Raw genomic sequence first — 23,180 nt, forward strand, 5'->3', positions numbered from 1 at the left:
CCGTCAGCGGCGAGGGGGAGGCGTTTGGGCTAAGGAGCCCCGTCGAGGCCGGCGGGGACCGGAGCCGGTTCCCCAAAGGTTTGCGGCGGGGCCGTCCCCCGCGAGCCCGTCTCGGCGCCGGCGGCCGCGGCGGCGGGGCAGGGGAGCCCCGGCCTCGGCTGATAAAGGCACGCCCTCGCGGCGGCAGCTGGGGGACAAGATGTCCCCAGGCGCCGCGGGCTGCTTGCCGAGATCTCGGCAGCCTCGGGCCGCTTCGCCGGGGCTCCCCGGGCTTTCGCCAGGGCTTGTTTTCGCGTCCCCGATAAAATTCCCTCCCTCGCGGTGGAGGAAGGCGAAGGGCACCAGCCGCCCCCGGAGTGAGCGAAAGCGTCGGACGCCTGTGTCGTTAGACGGGCGTTTACTGACTCGCGCGAGGGCCGGGCGTCGAAGCAGGCGCTCGAAGGACGCACCGGCTCCCGTCCCGGCACGGCGCTGGGGTGCTCCCCCGCACCGCCCCCCTCTCCAGCCGGCGCCTTTATTCGGAGCCTCACCCCCGGTCCCGTGCCATCCGCCAGCACGACGGGCCCGCGGGAGGAGCGGCAGCGATGGAGCCGCGTGGCCCCGGTCACCTCCCCGCGCCGGCCCCGGCCGCGGAGACGCAGGCGGCTCCCGGCCTCTCCCGGGCTTCCCCCCGCGGTTCTTGGGTTGGGGGCAGGAGGCCGCAGCCCCCGGGCCGGCGCGGGGCGCGGCGGGGCCCCGGGTCTCCCCGGCTGCCAGCGGGACGCCCGGCCACGCTCCCCGGCGCGGGCGATGGGGCCGGAGGAAGCTGCGGTCGGCGGCTCCCGGCTGCCGGGGCGCAGGTTCGCGTTAGTCACCACAAAATAATATTGTGATTGTTCATGCAAAACGTATCGTAAGAGGCTGCCGGGGGGGGGTTGGGGTGGTTTTTTGTATTTTTAATTTTTTTTCTTCTTCCACGGTAAAACCGGGTTGCCGCCGGGCGACGCCGATTGCCGGGGCCGCTGGCAGCGCGCGGGAGCCGGGGCGGACGCCGTGCGCCCGCAGCTTCGCGCCGAGGTGGGGAGCGGAGGGTGGCGGGGGGGGGGGGGGATGCGTGGGGGGGGCGGGTGTGCAAGGGGCGGGCACGCAGGGCGGTGGGCGCGCGACAAGGTGCGCGGGGGGCGCGTAAGGTGCGTGCGTGCGGAGGAAGCGTGCGGAGCTAAGGGGTGCGCGCGTGGCGCGCGGTGTCTGTAAGGGTGCGAGTGAACAGCGCGAGGAGGGGTGTGTCAGCGCGCGAGTGCGAGGGGGTGCGTGTGTGCAGCACATGGGGTGTGTAAGGGTGCGTGTGTGCAGCGCACGGGGTGTGTAAGGGTGCGTGTGTGCAGCACACGGGGTGTGTAAGGGTGCGTGTGTGCAGCACACGGGGTGTGAAGGTGCGTGTGTGCAGCGCACGGGGTGTGTAAGGGTGCGTGTGTGCAGCACACGGGGTGTGAAGGTGCGTGTGTGCAGCACACGGGGTGTGTAAGGGTGCGTGTCTGCAGCACACGGGGTGTGTAAGGGTGCGTGTGTGCAGCACATGGGGTGTGTAAGGGTGCGTGTGTGCAGCGCACGGGGTGTGTAAGGGTGCGTGTGTGCAGCACACGGGGTGTGTAAGGGTGCGTGTGTGCAGCACATGGGGTGTGTAAGGGTGCGTGTGTGCAGCACACGGGGTGTGAAGGTGCGTGTGTGCAGCACACGGGTGCGTGTAAGGGTGCGTGTGTGCAGCGCACGGGTGCCTGTAAGGGTGCGTGAGTGCAGCACATGGGGTGTGTAAGGGTGCGTGTGTGCAGCACACGGGGTGTGTAAGGGTGCGTGTGTGCAGCGCACAGGGTGTGAAGGTGCGTGTGTGCAGCACATGGGGTGTGTAAGGGTGCGTGTGTGCAGCACACGGGGTGTGTAAGGGTGCGTGTGTGCAGCGCACGGGGTGTGAAGGTGCGTGTGTGCAGCACACGGGGTGTGTAAGGGTGCGTGTGTGCAGCACACGGGGTGTGTAAGGGTGCGTGTGTGCAGCACAGGGGGTGTGTAAGGGTGCGTGTGTGCAGCGCACGGGTGCCTGTAAGGGTGCGTGTGTGCAGCACATGGGGTGTGAAGGTGCGTGTGTGCAGCACACGGGGTGTGTAAGGGTGCGTGTGTGCAGCACACGGGGTGTGAAGGTGCGTGTGTGCAGCACACGGGGTGTGTAAGGGTGCGTGTGTGCAGCACACGGGGTGTGTAAGGGTGCGTGTGTGCAGCGCACGGGGTGTGAAGGTGCGTGTGTGCAGCACACGGGGTGTGTAAGGGTGCGTGTGTGCAGCACATGGGGTGTGTAAGGGTGCGTGTGTGCAGCACAGGGGGTGTGTAAGGGTGCGTGTGTGCAGCGCACGGGGTGTGAAGGTGCGTGTGTGCAGCACAGGGGGTGTGTAAGGGTGCGTGTGTGCAGCACACGGGGTGTGAAGGTGCGTGTGTGCAGCACAGGGGGTGTGTAAGGGTGCGTGTGTGCAGCGCACGGGGTGTGAAGGTGCGTGTGTGCAGCACAGGGGGTGTGTAAGGGTGCGTGTGTGCAGCGCACGGGGTGTGAAGGTGTGTGTGTGCAGCACACGGGGTGTGTAAGGGTGCGTGTGTGCAGCACAGGGGGTGTGTAAGGGTGCGTGTGTGCAGCGCACGGGTGCCTGTAAGGGTGCGTGTGTGCAGCACATGGGGTGTGTAAGGGTGCGTGTGTGCAGCACACGGGGTGTGAAGGTGCGTGTGTGCAGCACACGGGGTGTGTAAGGGTGCGTGTGTGCAGCACACGGGGTGTGTAAGGGTGTGTGTGTGCAGCGCACGGGGTGTGAAGGTGCGTGTGTGCAGCACACGGGGTGTGTAAGGGTGCGTGTGTGCAGCACACGGGGTGTGAAGGTGCGTGTGTGCAGCGCACGGGGTGTGAAGGTGCGTGTGTGCAGCACACGGGGTGTGAAGGTGCGTGTGTGCAGCACACGGGGTGTGTAAGGGTGCGTGTGTGCAGCACACGGGGTGTGTAAGGGTGCGTGTGTGCAGCGCACGGGGTGTGAAGGTGCGTGTGTGCAGCACACGGGGTGTGTAAGGGTGCGTGTGTGCAGCACAGGGGGTGTGTAAGGGTGCGTGTGTGCAGCGCACGGGTGCCTGTAAGGGTGCGTGTGTGCAGCACATGGGGTGTGTAAGGGTGTGTGTGTGCAGCGCATGGGGTGTGAAGGTGCGTGTGTGCAGCACACGGGGTGTGTAAGGGTGCGTGTGTGCAGCACACGGGGTGTGTAAGGGTGCGTGTGTGCAGCACACGGGGTGTGTAAGGGTGTGTGTGTGCAGCACACGGGGTGTGTAAGGGTGTGTGTGTGCAGCGCATGGGGTGTGAAGGTGCGTGTGTGCAGCACACGGGGTGTGTAAGGGTGCGTGTGTGCAGCACACGGGGTGTGTAAGGGTGCGTGTGTGCAGCACACGGGGTGTGAAGGTGCGTGTGTGCAGCACACGGGGTGTGTAAGGGTGCGTGTGTGCAGCACACGGGGTGTGAAGGTGCGTGTGTGCAGCACACGGGGTGTGTAAGGGTGCGTGTGTGCAGCACAGGGGGTGTGTAAGGGTGCGTGTGTGCAGCGCACGGGTGCCTGTAAGGGTGCGTGTGTGCAGCACATGGGGTGTGTAAGGGTGCGTGTGTGCAGCACACGGGGTGTGAAGGTGCGTGTGTGCAGCACACGGGGTGTGTAAGGGTGCGTGTGTGCAGCACACGGGGTGTGTAAGGGTGTGTGTGTGCAGCGCACGGGGTGTGAAGGTGCGTGTGTGCAGCACACGGGGTGTGTAAGGGTGCGTGTGTGCAGCACACGGGGTGTGAAGGTGCGTGTGTGCAGCGCACGGGGTGTGAAGGTGCGTGTGTGCAGCACACGGGGTGTGAAGGTGCGTGTGTGCAGCACACGGGGTGTGTAAGGGTGCGTGTGTGCAGCGCACGGGGTGTGAAGGTGCGTGTGTGCAGCACACGGGGTGTGTAAGGGTGCGTGTGTGCAGCACACGGGGTGTGTAAGGGTGTGTGTGTGCAGCGCATGGGGTGTGAAGGTGCGTGTGTGCAGCACACGGGGTGTGTAAGGGTGCGTGTGTGCAGCACACGGGGTGTGTAAGGGTGCGTGTGTGCAGCACACGGGGTGTGAAGGTGCGTGTGTGCAGCACACGGGGTGTGTAAGGGTGCGTGTGTGCAGCACACGGGGTGTGAAGGTGCGTGTGTGCAGCACACGGGGTGTGTAAGGGTGCGTGTGTGCAGCGCACGGGTGCGTGTAAGGGTGCGCGCGCGCGGCGCAGGCGGGGCCGGGCAGCGCCGTGTGCGCGCGGGACGGGCGCCTACCAGCGCGCGGGGCGGGCGGCGGGCGCTCGCGCAGCGCAGGTGTGGGCGCGGGGCAGCCGGTCCCTCCGGCCCGCGGCCTTACCCTGCCGGCCCGGCGCGGCCCGGCCCGGCCCGGCCCCGCGGAGGGCCGCGGCGGTGCAGGCGGCCGGGGCGGGGCCCGGCGCCGCTGTAAACACGGGGCGGGGCGGCGGGGGCGGCGCGGGGCCCGGGGCAGGCGCAGGGCCGCTGCGCACACCGCCGCCAGCCCGCGGCCGGGCGACCTGCACCGTTCCGCTCCGCCGACAGCCGCCGCCGGCGGGGAGCCACCGTGAGCGGGGGCGAGGCGGGGGGGGCGAGGGACGGGACGTGCGGGGGAGGCGGGAGGCGGCGGGACGGCGGCGGGGGGGGGGGGCGGCGCGGAGCTGCCGCCTCAGCACTTTCGGCAGAACAATGGGGCCGGGCGGGGGGGCGGGAGGGGCCGGGACGGCGGCGGCTCCGCTCCTCCTCGCCTCACACCGCCCCGCTCCGCCCGTAGGCAGCCCCGATGGCCAAGCAGCCCCCCGAGGTGAAGGCGCAGCGCGACGGCGAGGGCGGGCGGCTGCCGGCGGCGGCGGCGGAGGGGCCGGGCCCGGCCGCGCAGCTGCGCCCCGGCGCTCCCGCCGCCCTGCCCGGCTCCGCCGCCGCCGCCACGGCGGGGCCTCCGCCGCGGGGCCCGCCCGCCAGCCCCGGCCCCTTCGCCACCCGCTCGCCCCTCTTCATCTTCGTGCGGAGGTCGCCGCTGCTGTCGCGCTCCTCCAGCGGGTACTTCTCCTTCGACGCCGAGCGCAGCCCCGCGCCCCTCAGCTGCGACAAGGCCACGCAGACCCCCAGCCCGCCCTGCCAGGCCCTCAGCCACTGCCTCAGCGCCATGGGTAAGACGTCGGGGGGTCGGGGCGGGGGGGACCGGGGCGGGGGCTGCGCCCTTCGGGGTGCCCCAAACCATCCCATCGTCATCCTCTGCGTCCCCCCCCCCTAACCCCTGCCCCGGCAGCAGCACCTTCCGCTCCTCGCCGTGTTTGTTTTTTCTGTTAAAAGATGTGGAAAAGGCAATCTTTCTGTAGCGATGCGAGAGGCCGCGGCGCACCTGCAGCAACACCTCCTGCATCCCGCCGTCTCGTTTTCGGGATGCTGGCGGGGGTCGAGCACCCCGCCGCCGTGCCGGAGCGGCACCCTGCCGCACCCTCGCCTTGCCCGAGCGCCCGCCGTACCTGCGGGGCGGTTGCGAAAGGCCCCGGCGAGGCCTTGAGCCTGTGCCAGGGCGAGCCGTGGGGCACGCAGGGGGCTGGCGGCGGGCAACCTGGCCCATTCGGGGCTGGCGGCGGGCTGGACGCTCGCCCGGGCAGCCGGAGGTGTGGGATTTTTGCAAGCTGGCCGGGCCCGCCGAGCGCGCGTGCTGCTGGGGAACACCCGCTCGTCCAGCACTTTGTAATTATTATTATTATTATTATTTTTATTCTTTTCCGGGATGGGTCAGTCCCTGCCTGGGGAGGAGGGGATGAAGTTGTTTAATGCAGCTTCCTAGTCACGGCTTGCTTCTCGCAAGGCTTTATGCGCTGCTTTTGGCCAGGGTTTGTGTGCTGCTGCGAGACGAGTGCCTTCTCGCTGGTTTTTTTGTTTGTTCGTTTGGTGTGTTTTCGGGTTTTTTTTTGCTCCTGTTTCTTTCTCAAGAAGTCACACGGTGTCATAGGTGCTGGGGTCATCCAGCTCCCGCTTGTTTTGGCGAAACCCGACATCAGCGCTTGCAAGCACAGTGGTAGCGGGCGGGCATGTGTTTACATGTGGCTTACCAGGTAAGGCTGGGTTGAAGCCTCTAGTGGCGGGGAAAACATGCCTGCCTGAGCTGCTCTAGCCGTCCAGCGATGCCTTTCCCCTCGTGATTAATTCCCCTTAATTGGAGGAAACCTTGTAACTTCCACCGGGCGAAACCAGGGGAAGGTGGGAGTGAGGCAGGTAGCGTGTCAGTAGCACTCCTTGGGGGATAACAAACACCAACTCCAAGCTTTACATGATCCAAACATCATCTTTTTTTGTTGGTGGTTTTTTTTTTTTCCCCCCCTCCCTGGTTAATGGCTGTGGTTACAGCTGCAGAGGGCTTACTGTAATATGCCCTTAGGAAAGATTTTCTGACATTACTGCAGTAATTACAGCTTAATGCAAGTTTCACAACCTCGTGTAGTGCAAACACACGTGGCACAGGCAGGCAAGGATGCTGGAGTTCCTCGGCAGGGACACTGCCGCGGCCAGCGTTTTAGCAGCGAGTGACTCTATTTTTGGTGCTGCAGGAAGAAATTGAAATTTGCCCCGATTTTTTTCTGAGCTCCTGCTTTTTCACTGCGGTAGGAAAGCTGTTGAAATGCTGGTTTTACTGGAGCCTTTGTTCTGTTATTGTTGCTAGGGGCATCATCCTAAACAACTATATACGCAAATGGAAAATACTCGAGCTATTTAAATGGGACCCTTGGCTACTCTCAAGCACGATTAAGCTAGGAGTGCGGAGCTGCAGAGCTGTTTTATCCCCGGTCAGGGACTGCAACTCCCAGGCTGTGACTTACCGTGTGGCTCCCCTCGAGAAAGGGCTGTGGGTTTGCCCTGCGCACCTCTTCCTCAGTCCCCTTGCCTTGGCGGTGTCCTGCCAGATGCGTGCCGTTAAGTTTTCCGCACGGAAACGGGTCGGTTTGCAAGGAAGCAAAGGGTATAATTTTTTTTGTTGTGTTTTTTTATGTGCTGATTTTTATCTGTTGTAAGGCACTGAGAGATGGAGAGCTTCTTGAGGAAGCGTAAGCAAGTGGCCTTTAATAATAATAATAATAAACAGGCGTTTCCTGTAAGCAAGAGCAGTTTGTGTGCGATAGGTGCTCTCGGCCTCTCCCGTGGGCAGCGGTGGACTGTTTCCAAGGCTGGTTGAGCAAAGCAAGTTCATGCTCTGCCCAGAAGCTGCCTCTTCTAAATCTCACAAAACCTTCCCCAAAGTTTTCGGCGATGATGGCCCAAATAATAATTCCAAGTGCGGAAAGTGCCCCTACCAGACAGAAGAAAAAAAAAAAAGCGGAGGCAGCCCTGCCTGGGGAATTAGGGGATGTGGGATGGGAGGTGGAAAGTGGTGCAGTGCTGGCTTGGTGTATCCAGCAAGACACTTTTTGGGATGAGTAGGAGAGGAGCAGGGATGATTCCATGGCGCTTGGGGGTGGCGTGCATGTGGGAGTGCTCACTTTAAAGTCACCCGAGATGAGAAACCCACCCTTCGGTGGGGCTGTGTGGGTCTTAATGCTAGTATTTCAAGTCTTTGGCTTTTAATGGGAGCTGCTTGGTTTATTTGCTTGGGGTTTTTTGCTCAAAGAGCAGCTCGGTCTAAAGATGCAGGAGTGCAGGGCTTGCAGGCGGGGTTTTGGGATGTGTTTGGAGCAGGCGCATGCAAGTGCTCGGTAAATGGGGTTTCCTGGTGCTGTTTTGATCCCGGTGTGTTTTCCTGCACTGTGGAAGAGGGGAGAGAAGCAGCGTGAAGCTGCTCTTGCCTCTGAAGGAGATCCCCTGCCAGTAATAGGTGAATCTAAGGGGGGGAACCTCGAGCTGAGAAGCTGGGGGTGTCGTTCCGGTTGCTGTCGTTTTTGAGCCGCTACCCTTTTCTCCCTGAGCTTCGTGCATAGTTCATCTGAAGTTGTTCTCAAGGAGGTTTTCTCCAGGGTGGGGTTTGGATGACCAAGCCCGGGAGGTGGAGGTGCAATTTGGGGTTGGTTTGGTTTTTGGTTTTTGTTGTTGTTGTTTGGGTTTTTTTGTTTGTTTTTTTGTTTCTAAGCCGGGACCACAGCATGGCCATGCTGGTCCCTGGCTGGAGCATCCCGTGGGCTAGAGCAAGATGCCAACGTCCCGGGAGTGCCGGCGGCCTCTTGGTTTGTCCTCGTCCTCACGGCAGCCATCTCACCTTCGGCGGCGGGCGCTGGCTCGCAGTATGACTGGGGGGCCCCTCTGAAAGCACCTCTGACGGGTTTTGGGACCAGTTATGACTGGACCCTTTTGACGCCGCTGTTCGGCAGTGCCACAGAAAGTCCTTTCTGAAAACCTCAGCCTGATTTCGCTCTCAGCCACCAACCCCAGCCTTCATCTCTCGAGCAGATGAGCTCTTGGACGCGATGCTGGGGCAGGGGGATAGGGTGGAGAGGGAGTGATAGCTCTCCCCCACGCCGTTTTCGCTGCATCCCTGGGTCACTCTGCATCTTTTTGTCCTGTCTCCCCGTTGTTTTTTTTTTTTTCCTAGCTTAGCTCTTGTTGGGAATGGCAGCCCGGGGTTCTGGTGACGGCAGTGGGATTTCGGATTGTCGCCCCGCCCCAGCCGAAATCCTGTTTGCGTTCCCGGAGCGCCGGGGTGGAGTATCGCGAGGGCTGTGCTGCGTTTCATTCACCAGCGAGAAAAATAAATACACTGGGGCCGTCCCCGGGCAGGCGGCGGGTACTACTCCTGCGCTACTACAGCGTGAAAACAAAACAGATCCTTGAGCCAAGCAGTGCTAGTTTGGCTCAGAAATGCATTTTCCAGTCAGGTTGGAGCCAGGCTTTTATTTTAATTTTTTTCTTTTTTTTTTTTACTGCCCCACTAATCCTTTGAATATTTTGAGATTGGAAGCTATTTCTATTCCCTTGTGATTCCTTTCAAGCTGTCGTGCCAAAACGCTCTGTTTTGTTTTGTGCGGTGGTTTTTTTGGATTGTGTAGGGTTGTTCTGGGTTTTTTGTTTAGTTGTGTTTTTGGTGGTGTTTTGTTGTTTGGTTTTTGTTGTTTTTTTTCCCCTTAAGGCTGTGATTCTTGCTCAGATCCCTCACTTGGGTTTGCGGGAGGCGGAAGAGGTGGTGCAGGTACCGCACGGAGTCCTGCCTGGGTCACAGGCTGCTCCTTTCTCCCCCGGCTATTTGGGGGAGTGCATGGTGGCTTTATCACGTGTCTAATAACCTCTTAAAATGGAGACTAAAATAGCTATGTATAGTACAGTATAATTGATGTATTAGCTTTTTTTTTTTACCTTTTGTAAGCCAACACTGTTTTCTTGCATCGGGTTTATTTTCTGCTGAAGTGCAGGAAGACGCTGTTTGAGACACGAGCGTCCCGGTTCCCTCCTGCAGACGGAAAGTCCCTCAGTTTGCTGGAAGTGTGGTTTCTCAGCGTACAAATCCAATTGTGGCTTTCTTCTCAGTACGACAAAACCAATCGTTTTCCTTTTCTCGTCGAGCGCTTCAGAACTGTTTGGGGAAGAAATGTGAGAATTCAATTAAACTATCCAGGCAGAGGTTTTTCAAGGTTAGGGAAGAAGTTGCTGCTGTGCCTGCAAGAAAAGAGAATTATTTAAAAAGAAGGGGAGAGAAGGGTTTGCTAGGGAAAGAAATTGGAGAGTGGCATCTCGGCATTCCTCCTTATTTAAGAGGGGACCAATGCTTGGATGTGCCAGAGGAGGTGCTCCTAAGGGAAGCCTATAATAAAAAAAATTAATTAATAAAAGCCTAATAATATAAAAATAATAAGTAATAAAAGCCTCTCCTGCAATGCACATCTTGTGCAACAAGTCCCCTTGGTGCTGCATACCATGTGCAGGCCCTAGCAGCCTGGCACCTGCACAACGCTTAGGGAACCGTATTTTTAAAAAATTGAATAGTAATAAAAAATAATAGGAGTTGCCAACTTTTTATAGAGTATTTTTCATGTTGTTGTTGTTCATCTGTTTCAAATGCTCCGGTCTTGTTCCGTGCAGCTTCTCGGTGGCAGTCTCACTCGTTAGCGGAAGACATACAGCCCGAAATCTGGATTGCACAGGAGCTGCGGCGCATCGGAGACGAGTTCAATGCCTCCTATTGTCCGAGAAGGGTAACTTTCATCTTTTTACTTTCCATTTCTTTACTCACGGTCTCTAAAAGGGAAAAGCTTAATCATCTCTGGAAACTAGTTCTGCGGTGAATGTTTCGTTCACTCAAATGTAGAAAAGGATGCGCGGGTGGTTGTGTTCGCCTGGACGCAGGGGTGTGCTGCCTGCGCCGGCGAGTCGTCTGCTGCCGCAGCATCATTAACTCAATTAAAAATAACCTTTAAACTGGGACTTGAGGTTTTCGGGTACGAAGTTCGCAGTATCTTTCATAGCACCCAGGGCCCATAAAGCGTGTTGCTGAATTGGGGCTGGACCTGACAAAGATGAGGAAGAAACTTCTGAAAGTTAAGAGGCAGAGAAAGTTTGGGTGCGTTGGGGTATTTTTGGCGTTGGGAAGAGCCCCTCTGGAAGCGGTGCCTGGCCAGGGGCTGGGGAGCTGTCAGGTGCCCACTCCGGCATTTTTAGGAAAACAGGCAGGGAGCGAACGTAGCAGGTTTCTGCATCCGGCTCCCAAATTCCTGCTGCTGAGGATCGTGTGCATGGAAGTGTAGTTGCAGGTAAGAAACAGGGGTAGTCTTGGTCTGACAACTTATTTTTCTTACGAAGAATCTGCCAGAGCTGTTTTGAAACACGTGTATTTATTAAAGACTGTAAACTCTCTCACCCCTGAGTGTTGCAACAAAAATAGGTGGCACTAATGAAAGGAAAAAAAAAAAAAAAAACACAAACCCCAAACCAACCCAAAACAAACCAACCCAGAGAGATGAAGTAACAGTAGTTTTCAGAAGAGCGATGTTAGACAGTGACTTGCCTGCCAAACGTTATTGATGGCTGCATGTTCGTGCATGTGGTTTCTGCTCCATCGACTCGCCCTTGCGCTCGTCTGTGGGAAGAGGAGTCAGAAGCACGTTAGATAGCAGCGTTGGTGATGAAATGCTGACTGCCTGGATCTTTATCCGTCCTCCCCGGCTTGTGAGTCACTCTTGCAGCGTGTTTCCTCACCACTCCCAGGGTCCATTCGGCGGATGCCTGTAGGCATTTGGAGCTTTTACATCCAAAACGGGTGCCAGGCTGCCGTGGTTTGGCTCCTTCCGCACGGCCTCTCCGCATCGCCTTGCTGGAGACTTCTCCATCGGCTCCATTTTCTTTCTGAACGCTCTGGATTTCCTGACCTGCAACAAACTGGAGATAAGCTGTGTTTTAGCCCGAATCCGGAATACGCATCATCCGACCTCCCCTGTCCAGGCTGATCCCTCGTGATGCGAAATACCTGCTCTTTTTTTTTTGTTTAAAGGACAACTTTTTGATGAAAAGTAGGGACTCGGCCAATCCTGCCAGCGTTCAGAAAGCTGAAGGCACCTGGCAGCGGCGAGCTGACCCAGAAGGTCCGGCAGAAATGCAGAGTGCCGTGCCGCCCCTTCTCCTCCCTGACTCTTGCAGCGGTGGCTTAAATTTGGAGTGCAGGCAAGCCCTTTGAATGCCTTCTGGGAACAGGTTTGGGATGAGCAGGAATGTCCTCCCTGCGTTACCTGTCTTGGGACCAGCTCCCTCAGTGCTGCCCCACGTGGGACCCTGCACGCTGGAAATCTGCACCAGGCACATTGCGCCGCCCTGTACAAATCCGTGATCCGTGCTGCCTGGGTTATAAGGGTGTGAATTTAACGGAGGGCTGAGGAAGGGTGGGGAAAGGGTTTTCCCCGTGGGTCCGAGAGGGTGGGTGGTGAAGCTGGCAGTGGGATGAGGTGTGGGTGGCCGGTCACAGAGCATCACGCAGGTTTGCACGAGCTGGTTCCCAGCGCCGTGGCTGAGCTTCCAACCTGCTGCCCCGGGGTGAGAACTGAAAACGCAGAGGACCACGTCCTGCTTGCTAGATGACTTGAGCAGAGGCCGTCATGCATGACCCTGAAAACACTTTGTAGCTGGCTTAATTAGCATCCGACCAATTCTCGCGTCTTGTGCCCAGAAACGAGGAGGTTTCAGAGCACTTAGGCAATTGCTGTAGAATTATTGTCCCCCAACGCGCTTGATTGTTGCTTCACGGGAAGGTGTCTTTTCCTTCTGCAAGCCGTCTGGCTGCTCTGGAAAAAAGGTGGTCTCTGCTTTTCTGGAGAAAAGCTGGAGCCCTTCTGCAGGAGGGGTAGGTAGGAAGCCTTACCGGCACGCCTGGCTCTGCCGCTGGCTCGCTGGGCTTTGCCCTTTAAGCCCGAGGTTAGAAATGGGGAACTAATTGCCCTGCCAAAATAGCACTTGCCAGGCAGGTCGGAGCTGTCGGACAGGTCGGAGCCGCATGTTCCCCACGGCGTTCCCCTTCGGTGCGCCCTGCACGTCACTCCCCAAGGACTGTCTCTTGGGCAAGACAGCAGGGAATCAGACAGCTCATCATCCAGCCCCTCTTAGCCCCGACAAAGCTCATGGGTGCGGTGAGTGGCAGTGGCCACGGGCCCCTCTGGCCACAGAGACCAGCTCCACGCCGAGGCTTTTGCTGGCAGAGGGTGCATCGCTTGGCCACCGTCACGTACCCCGAGCTTTCCTGCCCGCACCTGAGCTGCCTGCAGAGGTGGAAAATGTCTTGTTTCAACTCCCTGATTTTTTTTTTTTTTTAATACCCCGTTATTAAGGAAAACCTAATTTTGGCATGTCTCTTGCATCCTTCTCTAAGCCTGTTGGGGTTTTTTTTTGGTTTGTTTTTTTCCTTGCTCGCTGCTGTGTTGGTGATCAGGCAGTGTCGATGGGCTCAGCGTTGTGCTGGTGGGGGGCAGCTCCCGAGTGGGCAAAGCCCACTCGTGTGGGGACCCGATGCCTGGGGGTGCAGGGATGCCCCAGGCCGGGAGGCACGCTCGGCCCGGGAACCCGGCCGGGGGATGCTCGAGCGTCGTCTCTCTTGCGTTACGCCCCCGTAGCGGGCACGGCGGTTTGCATATCGGTGTAAACAGCGTAATTTCTCTCTCCGGGGCATGCACAGGCATGATTTTACTGCACTAAATATAGGCCAGATCGGATTGTTTTGGGACGGTATGGGACAGGGGGTGCTTGGGCTGATCTTTTGCCTTAAAAAAAGGCTTAAAAATAAACGCTCGTTTGGCGATTGCTCCTCTTTCTTTTCCTTGTATGCTGTTGCGATACAAAGACCCCTCGCTCTGGGGAGGAGCGTTTTGCTGCCGTGTTTTGTGAATGAGGCGGTGGTTATGCCTGGAGTGGTCTGAACTAAAATCCACAGGTCGTCGCCGCAGAGACCCGTGCTGCTCTCCCCGCTGAGGGGGGGTTTATTTACTCTTTTTTATTTTTTTAATTTAATTTTTTACTCTCAGCCTTCTCACACTGTGGCTTTTAAAACCCCCTGACTCTGCTAGCAGGGCTCCTTTGCCACGGTTCAAACCTCCCGGCAGCATCACGCGCCTCCCTGTGCCCACGCGCAGGGACTCGCACGTGACATCCCCCCGGCCGCCTTCAAGGCAAGCGTGGCTGGGGGTGGCCAACTGCGACCCTTTGAGTATTGTAAAGCTTTTTATTGAAGAAAAACATGAAAGGTCGCGGGGTTTATTTTCATTCTTTGTACAATGCTCGATTTGGCACCTCTGAAATAGCTGCGTGGCACCGCACAAGGTGTTCATAGCACGGGGGGCTTCACGCTGGAGGCTAAAGTCCCTGTCTTGTTTGGTTTTATTTTCTTTTTCCTTTTTTTCCCTCCTTTTTTGTTTTAGGGTTTCTTGGATAACCAGGCGGGAAACCCCCAGATCATCATTTTGCGCCTCCTGCGTTACATCATCCGCCTCATCTGGAGGATGCAGTGAGCGTCGGACGCATCCCGAGGCACCGGGACTTGTTTACTCGTTGGGAAAGCCCGGGGAGGATGGACAGACGGATGGATGTGGGGCTCCCTGCACCGCCCGGCTCCCACCCTGCCTCTCCCCCAAGGACACGCGGCAGGGGCCGTCGGACGAGGGCGGACATCCCATGCCGACCTGCTGGGACTCTCCAACGCAGGATTTTGTCAGAGAGTGGTGTTTACTGCGTTTCTCTCAACCCTTCTATTACTTTTTATCTTTTTTTTTTTTTTTTCAAAAGAGTCTCAGAGAAGATGGTCAACGGCGATGGAATAATTTCTTTGTCATCGTTTCTGGAAACCTGTCAGCTCGTCTGGGATAAACCCTGCAGCGGGGGAAGAGGAAAGCCTGAGCCAGCTGATGGGCAGAGCTGCCTTAGTTTGCCTTGCAAAACTTGTTGCAGAGACTCGCGGAGCCCTCCCCTCTCCCTCCGCCTCCTGGGCGTTTGTGCACCAAAAAAGATGGCGATGATGGAAGAAGGGCAGAGGGATTTAAATCAGCACTTCTTTTACCTGTAAATACCTAATGCTACCCCAAATCCACCTTCATTTGCATCATGCAAATAGCCTATTTCCTGCTGACTGATTTTTATTTTTTAAATCTTTTTTTTTTTTTACACTCTGAATTTCAAGACTTAGCTGTCAGACTCCCAGGGTCCAAAATATCATAATCAACCAAACAAAAAAAAATCCACCAGGTTGCCTTTTTTAGAAATTCTTTCTATAAAACATGTGAAAACGCTTATGTATTGTATAATATAATATATAATGTCAGTGACCGAGTAATTCAGCAATAAAATGTTCTCGGAGGCAGGTGGGAACAGTTCCCAGCACACCGCAGCTTCGCACCCGGAGACGACAGCTCCTGCTGCCTGACTTCAGGAACTGTTATAAGTCGTGGCTTGTACCTTGCTCTTGAACCCAGGAAGGTTTTTAAGGCGCTGGATTTTTTTTTTTTTTTCTTTCCCCCCCCTGGGATCTTCTCTGTGTTTGGACAGGACAGCCTGGAGCAGGGGGACGAGCGGGATGGGACCGGCAGCGTGAAGACCCTGGATGCTGGTGCGCAGAGATGCAGCTGGAAGAGGGGCCGAAGGATTCTGACCTGATACGGATCCACCCAGGGACTTGCCATGTGGGGTCTGCTCCCCACCCACTGCCCCGTGTCCTCCCAAACTGCCCTCCTTCCCCCCGGGACACCTGGCCGGGCGCTCGATGCCGTCCCAGGGCATCTCCTTCTTGGAGACCCTGCAGCCTTGCTGGAGGAGCCCCAAGGGCTTGTCAGAAGAAGCGGGTCTGTCTCCTCGGGCCCGCTGTGGTCTCCGGTTCATCTTGCTGACGGGCAGCTGCTGCACGCCGGGCGTTTTTGGGGGGGTGGCTGCTTTGGCCACCCCCGTATCTATGCACAAACGTACCCCTCTCTGCCTCCGGAGCCGCCCCTTTCCTCTGGCTGGTGCGAGTGGTCCTCAAATCCACTTCAAACGCCACGGTTTTATTTCTAGTTTCACCAGCACCATAGGGAAGAAAAAAAAACAAAACAAAACAAAAAACAAACGACCAAACCCCACCATAGCGGTTTTTCCTGCAATATGTGTGCAGGGAGAAGCTGTTCCGAGTGCCATGTATGATTATTAGTGTTTTTAGTGATGGACAAACTGTACAATCTGACCTCTGCGCACTGGCTGCGTGTGCCTGTCGGGCGGGTGAAGGGCCGTGGTGTCGGTGCGGGGCTGCGTGCCTCTGATTGCACTCCTCTGGAGGATTATGGAGCGATTTTTAATTTTTATTCTAAATGTATTATCTTTATTTTTTTTGGACCTGCAAGATGAGCATCGGTTGCAGGAGTTGGCCTTAGCTGCAGGAGTAGGGGATGCTTAGGAAAGGGTATTTTGGAGAGGGTGTGAGGGGAACCTTTGCACTGGTAGAGAGCAAGCGGTTAAAATACCTGGTGAGCTTGGCCAGGGCAGGTTCCTGCTCCTTGTCCCCGTGGTTTTGGCTCACTGTCCGCTTGGTTTTGGCTTGCCATAGCCGTGCCACCCCAGCCGTGCTCGAGCCATCATGTTTTTTTCTGTAGGGTTTATGTAGAAAACCCCAGCAGGGAGGCTGCCGCTGTGGGTTTCCCATGGGAACCTTCGTGGAATTGCATGGCCGTTGATAAAATTAAAAGGAAAAAAAAACCCAACAAAATTTGGCAGCAACGAGGGAAATCGAATGAGCTGCTTTTTTTTTTTTTTCCCCAGTTGAGGTTCATCCATCGTCAGTGGATGAAACGGTGCTTTTGGGTCTCGCAGCATTGCAGCATCCCAGCATCCCGCCACCCAGAATGTGTCCCTTGGAGTACACCAAAGAAACGCCGAGCACTTTACCCCTCTAAGGTAGTAAAGGACTAGCACTTTACTAGTCCTCCCCACCAGGCTGCCCCAGCCAACGATGGAGACAAAAATTTATATTAATTTTAAGGGGGGGGGTGGGGAATCAAGGTATTGGCACTGTCTGCCTGGGACTTCTCCGCAGGAGGCGTTCCTGGCCAAAAGCTAGGCGTAGGAAAATGAGCCCCCAAAAACCAGGTTTCACCACTGTAGAATTGAGAGATTTAGGGGGGAAAAAAAAAAAAACACGAAAACAAAACAAAAAGCCTCTAAACAGAAGAATGATGTTTTTAAGTAGTGATTATGCTTGTTTTAGCCGCGTTGGCTGGCTGCTCCGGGTCATTTTAAGCGTAACCTGTGGTCTCTGTTCTGCCAAAAGGATGTGATGAAGAGTTCTCCTTGGTTGCAGGGAAGCCAGATTTATTCCCGGGTGATCTCACACGATGTGTTAACGCTTCTCCTCTTTTCCAGAACTGTAAATACCTGAATATTTATTAGAGTAGGGCACCGTATATTTTCATCATCTGAGCCAAATATCTGTGTGCAATGTATTTCCTTTCCTTTCTCTCATGTAAGTTTTGTACAGCTTATAAATAAGTTTAAAAAAAAAAATTACTTTTTTCTTAAACTTTTTTAGAGTTGAACTTGGTAAATACTGTAGATTCTGTTTTTTTCCCCTGTGTAATTAATGCACTCTACTGTTCCATAATGCTGTAACTTGTAGAAATGTCGTATATTTATTTTTCTGCTTATTTAAGTTCCTGTAAAGATTTTGTTTCCCCTTTCTTTCCTCCCTGCCCCTGCAATAAGTAATGGGTCACCTTCCAAAGCACTGTCTTCTCCCGGCAGTGCAGCCAACACGGCTTGAATAATGAGATTTGGTTTTGGGTTTGGTTTTTTTTTTTTTTTCCTCAAAAGTGCCTGAGTCCCACTTTCCAGGAGTGATTTAGGCACATCAAAGACTTCAGCATTAGTGAAATTCGGTGGGAATTTGGCTTCTCTGTCCCTGTGATTTTTGCCGCCCCCCCCCCTTTTAAAAGCCACGTTTTCCTCCATCTCGGCCACTTTCCCTGGACCAGCTTTAACATCAGGTACCACCCCAGTGCACACTGATGGGCTGATGAATCACTAACTCATTTCACAGGACCCAGCATATGTAGCATTTTTACTGCAATTTCCCTGGCTTACTTGTGTTTTGCACTGATGAATTTTGGACAGGGTAATTGCCACTTTACTTGTGCAATACTGCTGTAAATAATCGCAGATCTTTTTTTTTTTTTTTTGTAAGATGCAATCTTTTATGTTCTTAATATGAGTTTTATATGAATAAAAACTTTCAACTATTTGTCACGAGAGCTGTTTTCTCTGGGGGCTTGAGGGTCACCTGAGGAAGGGCTTGGGAGGGGATATTTGCTGCTTTATCAGCAGTTCTCCCTGTTTATCACCGGTTCTCCCCCAGGTTCAGGATGTGGGCATGTACCCGGGGTTTCCTTCTGCTCTGACCTGCTCTGAAGCTCCCAGGACACTAAGATGCTTCTGTTAAATGAAGCTGGGTTGCGAGATGTTGCCTTGAGCGTTTCCAAACCCAAAAGCAGCACCTCTGTTGCCCCAGCTGGGAGTGCTTTGGGTTTGGTTGGTTTTTGGTTTTTTTTCCTTTTATTTTCCCCACATCCCTTCCTGATGGTTAAAGGTCCCTCCCAACCTCTTCTATGATTTATGGGCACAGATGTATTTACAGGGTTCCGTGGCCACGGGCTGCATCAAGGGGCTTGAACCTGAACGCTGGGCCCTTCCTCGTGCCCGCGGGGCACTCCCTGTCGCCCCTGGTTTTCATAGTTGCTGAAGAAGTTCGGGGAAGCATGAGAGTTTGTTTTTTTTTATATTATGTTTTAATTTATCATCTTTTTTTTCTTCTTTCTGTTTTGTCATCTTCTTTCTCTTCTCTTTCTTCATATCTTTTTTTTTTTTCTCTTTCCCCATTCATTATTTTTGCGTTAAATCAAAACCTGCTCATAAAAATGACCGTCCCACCTTCCTTCTGCCTTGGCCCTCCATCCCATTTCTGCAGGCCCCGTTTGATGGCCGGGTGCCCTGGGGAAGAGGGAGGGGATGCTCCCAGCCCTGCCCGTGCCCCACCCGCTCCTCTTTTATTTCACCGCAGATGAAAGACGGCAGATACCCGATAGCATCGGCCACGGTTTGGAGCAATATTCTGGTGAGATGGCTCTGGTACGGCTTTTGGCGCAACAGGAGCAGATAAGAGGTGATGGCAGAGGTCAACAAATTAAGCGGTGGGGCTGGCAGGACCAAGTGTGGGATGGGGATGGGCCAGCTGAGGCGCGTGGGGGTGGTTGGGGGGGCTTGTGTTGCTCCCCTCAGACCCGGCAGGCCACGTGTGCTTCTTTTGGGAGACCCCCATAAGTTGTTGCAAAGGCTAATAAATAAGGTAAGAGGATCGACAACGGTTGTCACGGAGGGAGGGAGAGCGTTGCGCACCAAAAAGCGGGGGACGGGAAGGTGGGACCTGCCAAAGCATCCGCTGTTTTACGAGGTGATCACAGCCGAGCGCCCGCATCCCTGGGCTGGCGCCGCTTTCCCCCCCTCCCTTGCCTGGCATCCCGTTTAATTCCCATTTTGAAGGTCTGCGGCGATGCCGCAGGCGCAAACCAAGCCGTTGAGCGTGGCTGCGGGCTCACTGCTTCATTTTTGCTCAAAGGAGACGAGCCGCTGGCCCATCCTGCGCGCCAGGCGCAGGGGGTGGGATATTTTTAGCCGCTTTCTTCCGAAATACCAGCTGGGCGGCCAGGGTTTGGGTTGCGTGACGTGACGCAACGCGGTGGGACCGTGCGTCAGCTGGAAAGGCTGAAAGGCAGGAAGAAATGGGGGGGGAAAAGCAGATGGAGAAGTCCCCGGGAAGGCGCAGCCCGCTCCGGGTGTCGCCACGCCGAGCACTCCCGCAGCCCAGCACCCCCCAGCTGAAATGTATTCAAAAGCAACCCCACAAAGTCCTACTTGACAAACAACTTAAAAAAAATTCTGGATTTTTTTTTTTTTTTTTTTTTGTTCTTGTGTGTGTTTCAAATTACAGAAGTTCCTGAAAGGGAAGTTTATTGGTTTCAGGTGCTATTTTGGGGGCTTCTTTAACTCAAAAAAAAAAGGCTTTATTGCCCAGCCGAGGCTCTGGCAGCTGATGGCCCCGCTCTGCCCGTGGCTCGTTGGTCCCGTCGGTGTTTGGGAGCCCACCGGCCTGTGCAGGCAAGCTGTCGCACTTCGTGCTCTCCATTTGTCTTTGCTGTGACTCTTGTTGGAAGGATATGTTTAGACTAGATGTTATCAAAAATTTCTTTACAGAGAGAGTGGTCAAGCGTTGGCACAGGCTGCCCAGGGAGGTGGTGGAGCCACCTCACTGGAGGTGTTCAAAAAACGTGTGGCCGTGGCACTTGGGGACACGGTTTAGTGGGCACGGTGGTGTTGGGCTGATGGTTGGACTTGATGATCTTAAAGGTCTTCTCCAACCTTGACGATTCTGTGATTCTGTGAGCTCATTGCCTGCCCGAACCTGGTGACCTTGACGAGACAACAGGGAAGGGAAACGTCAGCCCGCTGGCAACATGCCAGCGGCGCAGAGTGCCGGTGGGATCTTGCCTTTGGGCATGAGCTTGGCCGTCGCCAGGTCTAGGTTGGCCGTGGTCAAATCAAAGGTGGTCATGGCCCAGGTTGGTCATGGCCAAGTTGAAGGTGGTCACGGCCAGGTTCAGGTTGACCATGGTCCAGGTTGGCCGTGGCCAAGTCCAAGGTGGTCACAGCGCAGGTCCTCCCCCAAAGACACATCATTTGGGTCCTCCCCAAGAGACAGGCCCTTTCTTTCCGTGGGCTTAAATTTTTGCTTTAGAAAGTAATTAAAGCCACGTGCAATTTTGTTTTAAGGCTGACAAACTTCCTTTATTCCTTGGAAAGGAGAAAAAAAAAAATTTGCTCATGGAAAAAGCCGTCTGAAAGCCTCACCGCCACCGAGCCCCGTGTCCATCAGAAGGAAGCCTTTCTACACTTGCCCCCTCCCCAAACACTCATGGCTGCTTTGTGCACACAATTTTGAGGACACGCAAGACCTCAGCCCGGCCCAGACCAGCCCCAAACCGACCCAGGACGTTCCCACATCCCTTAGCCCCTGCCTGCCTCGGGAGCGACGAGCACCCAAAGCCAACGACGAGCCCCCCGGTTGGGTACTGACGTTGCGTGTTGCGCTTGCCAAGGGGGACTTGGGGGGCGCGCAAGCCAACGCGCCCATCAGGCGCGGGCTGAACGCCGCAGCTTCGGCAGAGCCGAACGGCCGATGCGGCCATCCAGTGCCACAGGAGCGACAGCGCCATGCTGCCAGGCTCTCAATTATCTATATTTTTTATTTTTTTCTCCCAATGACTCGCACGTGACCTTTCAAGCACCTGTTCAGCTTTAAACAGCTAAAAATACCCGCCGAGCTTTGCATTTGATTTTCATATTGCGACAAAGCTCGCCGTTTCCAGCGGGTTTTCTCGTGTTTCTGGCAGGCTGTAGGTTGGGCGACCTCTCCTCTGGTCCAACCCAACGTTGACGGGGATGTGAGACCGCTGGCTGCTGGCAGGGTCGCTCAGGCTGCCCTGGTGCGTGGCCAGGGAGGTGCCTAGAAGCAATAAGGGGGCATTATAGACGCTATACCAGGGCTGGGCATATATTGATATGGTGTGAGACAAGTCCAAGGATGGTAGGACCAAGGGGACCTCGCCGCTGCCCACCAGCAAGGTGCCTGCAAGCCGCTTACCCACCCTCTGCCGCCCTCCTCCAGCAACCCGAACGTATTCCGGGTCTTCTCTGGGGAGTTTTAAAATTAAGACAATTTAAAAGTAAATTAAAGCAAATTAAAAATTAAAGCAGTGCTTCAAGCTGCCCTAAAAAGTGAGACTGATGGGTTATTCCTGCCGGCGACACCACCGTACCTACAGCGGCTGGTCCCACGGAGCCGAGAAGAGCTCGGTGCCGCGCTGCCCGTTGAGGCCGGGGCTGGGCGAGGGCAGGACCCTCACGGGGATATGGGGCCTTTTCTTCCCCGATTTGATGAATTTCTCCTCGCTGGCCTTTTGACAGGCTCATATGTTAATTTTCCCGGGAGGGCGCGCAGGGAGCCTTCGCGTCCCAGCCCGGTGGGCTGCCGCTAATTAAAACGTGCTTCGTCTCGGCGCCGTCGCGGACGGCCCGCGCCGCGCGGAAGCTTTTTTGACAAAGGCGTCGTTATCCTGGATATTAATTAGGCTCAATAAAGCTGGAAGACGGTGCGATAGCCATTCCCCAAGGAGAGGGGGATGCGCACGGCAGCAAACCACGGCTTCCCCCAGCATCCCCTCCGCCGCCCGCGCCGGCGCTAATTGGCTCTAATTGGCGTCTCCGTAAGGGCGCAGGCTGGAGGACGGCGCGCGAGGAAGGGCGCGAGGAGCACGGGAGCAAGAGCGAAGGGAAGGGGCAACGAGAGCCGCGTCCCTGCCTCCCCGCCCCGCGTTAAAAACCCCGTGTTAAAAAAATACGGGATTTTGCCAGAATCCTTTTTTTTTCCTTCTTCTTTTTTTTTTCTTTTTTCTTTTTTTTCTTTTTTTTTCTTTTTTTTCCCTTTTTTTCCTTCTTTTTTTCCCTTTTTTTTCTTCTTTTTTTTTTTTTTTTTTTTTGGGAAAACCACAACTAAACCCCCTGAGCATCAGAGGGAGGCGTGGGGCGGGGGGGTGCTGGGGCCCCCAGACCCCACGGTGCGCCGGTGGCACAGCGTCCCGGCTCCCGTCCCTCCCAGCGCCGGCAGCGGCGGCGGAGCCTTCCCGTCAACCGGGGTTGGGGCGGGGGGGGGGGAAGAACAGCGGCGAGCGCCTGACATTAACATTCAAATTACTTATTGGCAGAAATGGGTTTAAAAATAGCTTTTTTTTATGATAAACAAACTAACCTCATACAGGAAGTGAGCTGCAAATACTAAAAACTGGTATGTTGTAAGAGAGCTGGTACAGCACCGAGCTGCCCCGCAAAACCAAAAAAACAACAACAAAAAAAGCAGCAGGCGGGGGGGGGGTTACCATTTTCTTGGGTTTCTTGTGTTTTCCCCCCTGGCTCGGGAAAAAGGGGAGGAAGGGCCAGGGGACCCCGTGCTGCTGGGGGACGAGGTCGTTTCTCCTCCGCTCGCGGCCCCCAAAATAAAGGCGAAGCCCGGCGACGCGCGCCCAGCTTCACGACGCGAACCCTGGGTTTTCAGCGTGCCGGGACTTCAAAAAGCGTTTGCTTCTGCCGCTGAAAAGGTTAAGCAGTTTTCCTACCGAAACCCCGAGTGTGGGCTGTGAAAGAACATGTTAATGAAGAAAATTTCCCCAGGGCTGCTCTTTTATTATCACCAAAGCCATCGAGTTTCAGTTTGAGTTATTTGTATTTATTTATAAAAACAAAGATTAAATAAGTAGAACAAAAACAAAAACCTCATCCTAATTTCTGAGCTAAGCCTGATTTATTCAAACAAAGAAAACTCTCCCCCCCCAGCAGGTAGCTGCAGGCTGTTTTCCCCTTCGCGTCGGGAAAAAACTTGAGTTACCGGCGTGCTGCTTATGAAATGTATTTAAGGTTAAAAAAAAACCAAACAAACAACACTCAACTGCCCTCGCCGGCTGCAAAAATGAAGCTTTAAAAGTCACCGGGCTTGGGGGGACGACGACGACGGTGCAGCCGGCCGGGGCAGGTGCAGGCAGGGGCTGCCTGCAGCCGGGAGGTGCCGGCAGCGCTGCCCTGCCCGGCA

General features: G+C 55.7%; 1 protein-coding gene across 1 annotated transcript; it reads left to right on the plus strand.

Moving 5' to 3' along the window:
- Positions 1 to 4,856: 4,856 nt before the first annotated feature.
- Positions 4,857 to 16,145, plus strand: BCL2L11 (BCL2 like 11; the record flags this gene model as incomplete). Its single annotated transcript, XM_081997326.1, has 3 exons — positions 4,857 to 5,223; positions 10,085 to 10,197; positions 13,897 to 16,145. The coding sequence occupies 3 exons, from the start codon at positions 4,857 to 4,859 to the stop codon at positions 13,984 to 13,986; spliced, it is 570 nt and encodes a 189-aa protein (XP_081853452.1). The 3' UTR covers positions 13,987 to 16,145.
- Between the last annotated feature and the right edge of the window lie 7,035 nt (positions 16,146 to 23,180).

Source organism: Phaethon aethereus, assembly GCF_964289735.1.
Source record: "Phaethon aethereus genome assembly, chromosome: 3".
NCBI lineage: Eukaryota > Metazoa > Chordata > Aves > Phaethontiformes > Phaethontidae > Phaethon > Phaethon aethereus.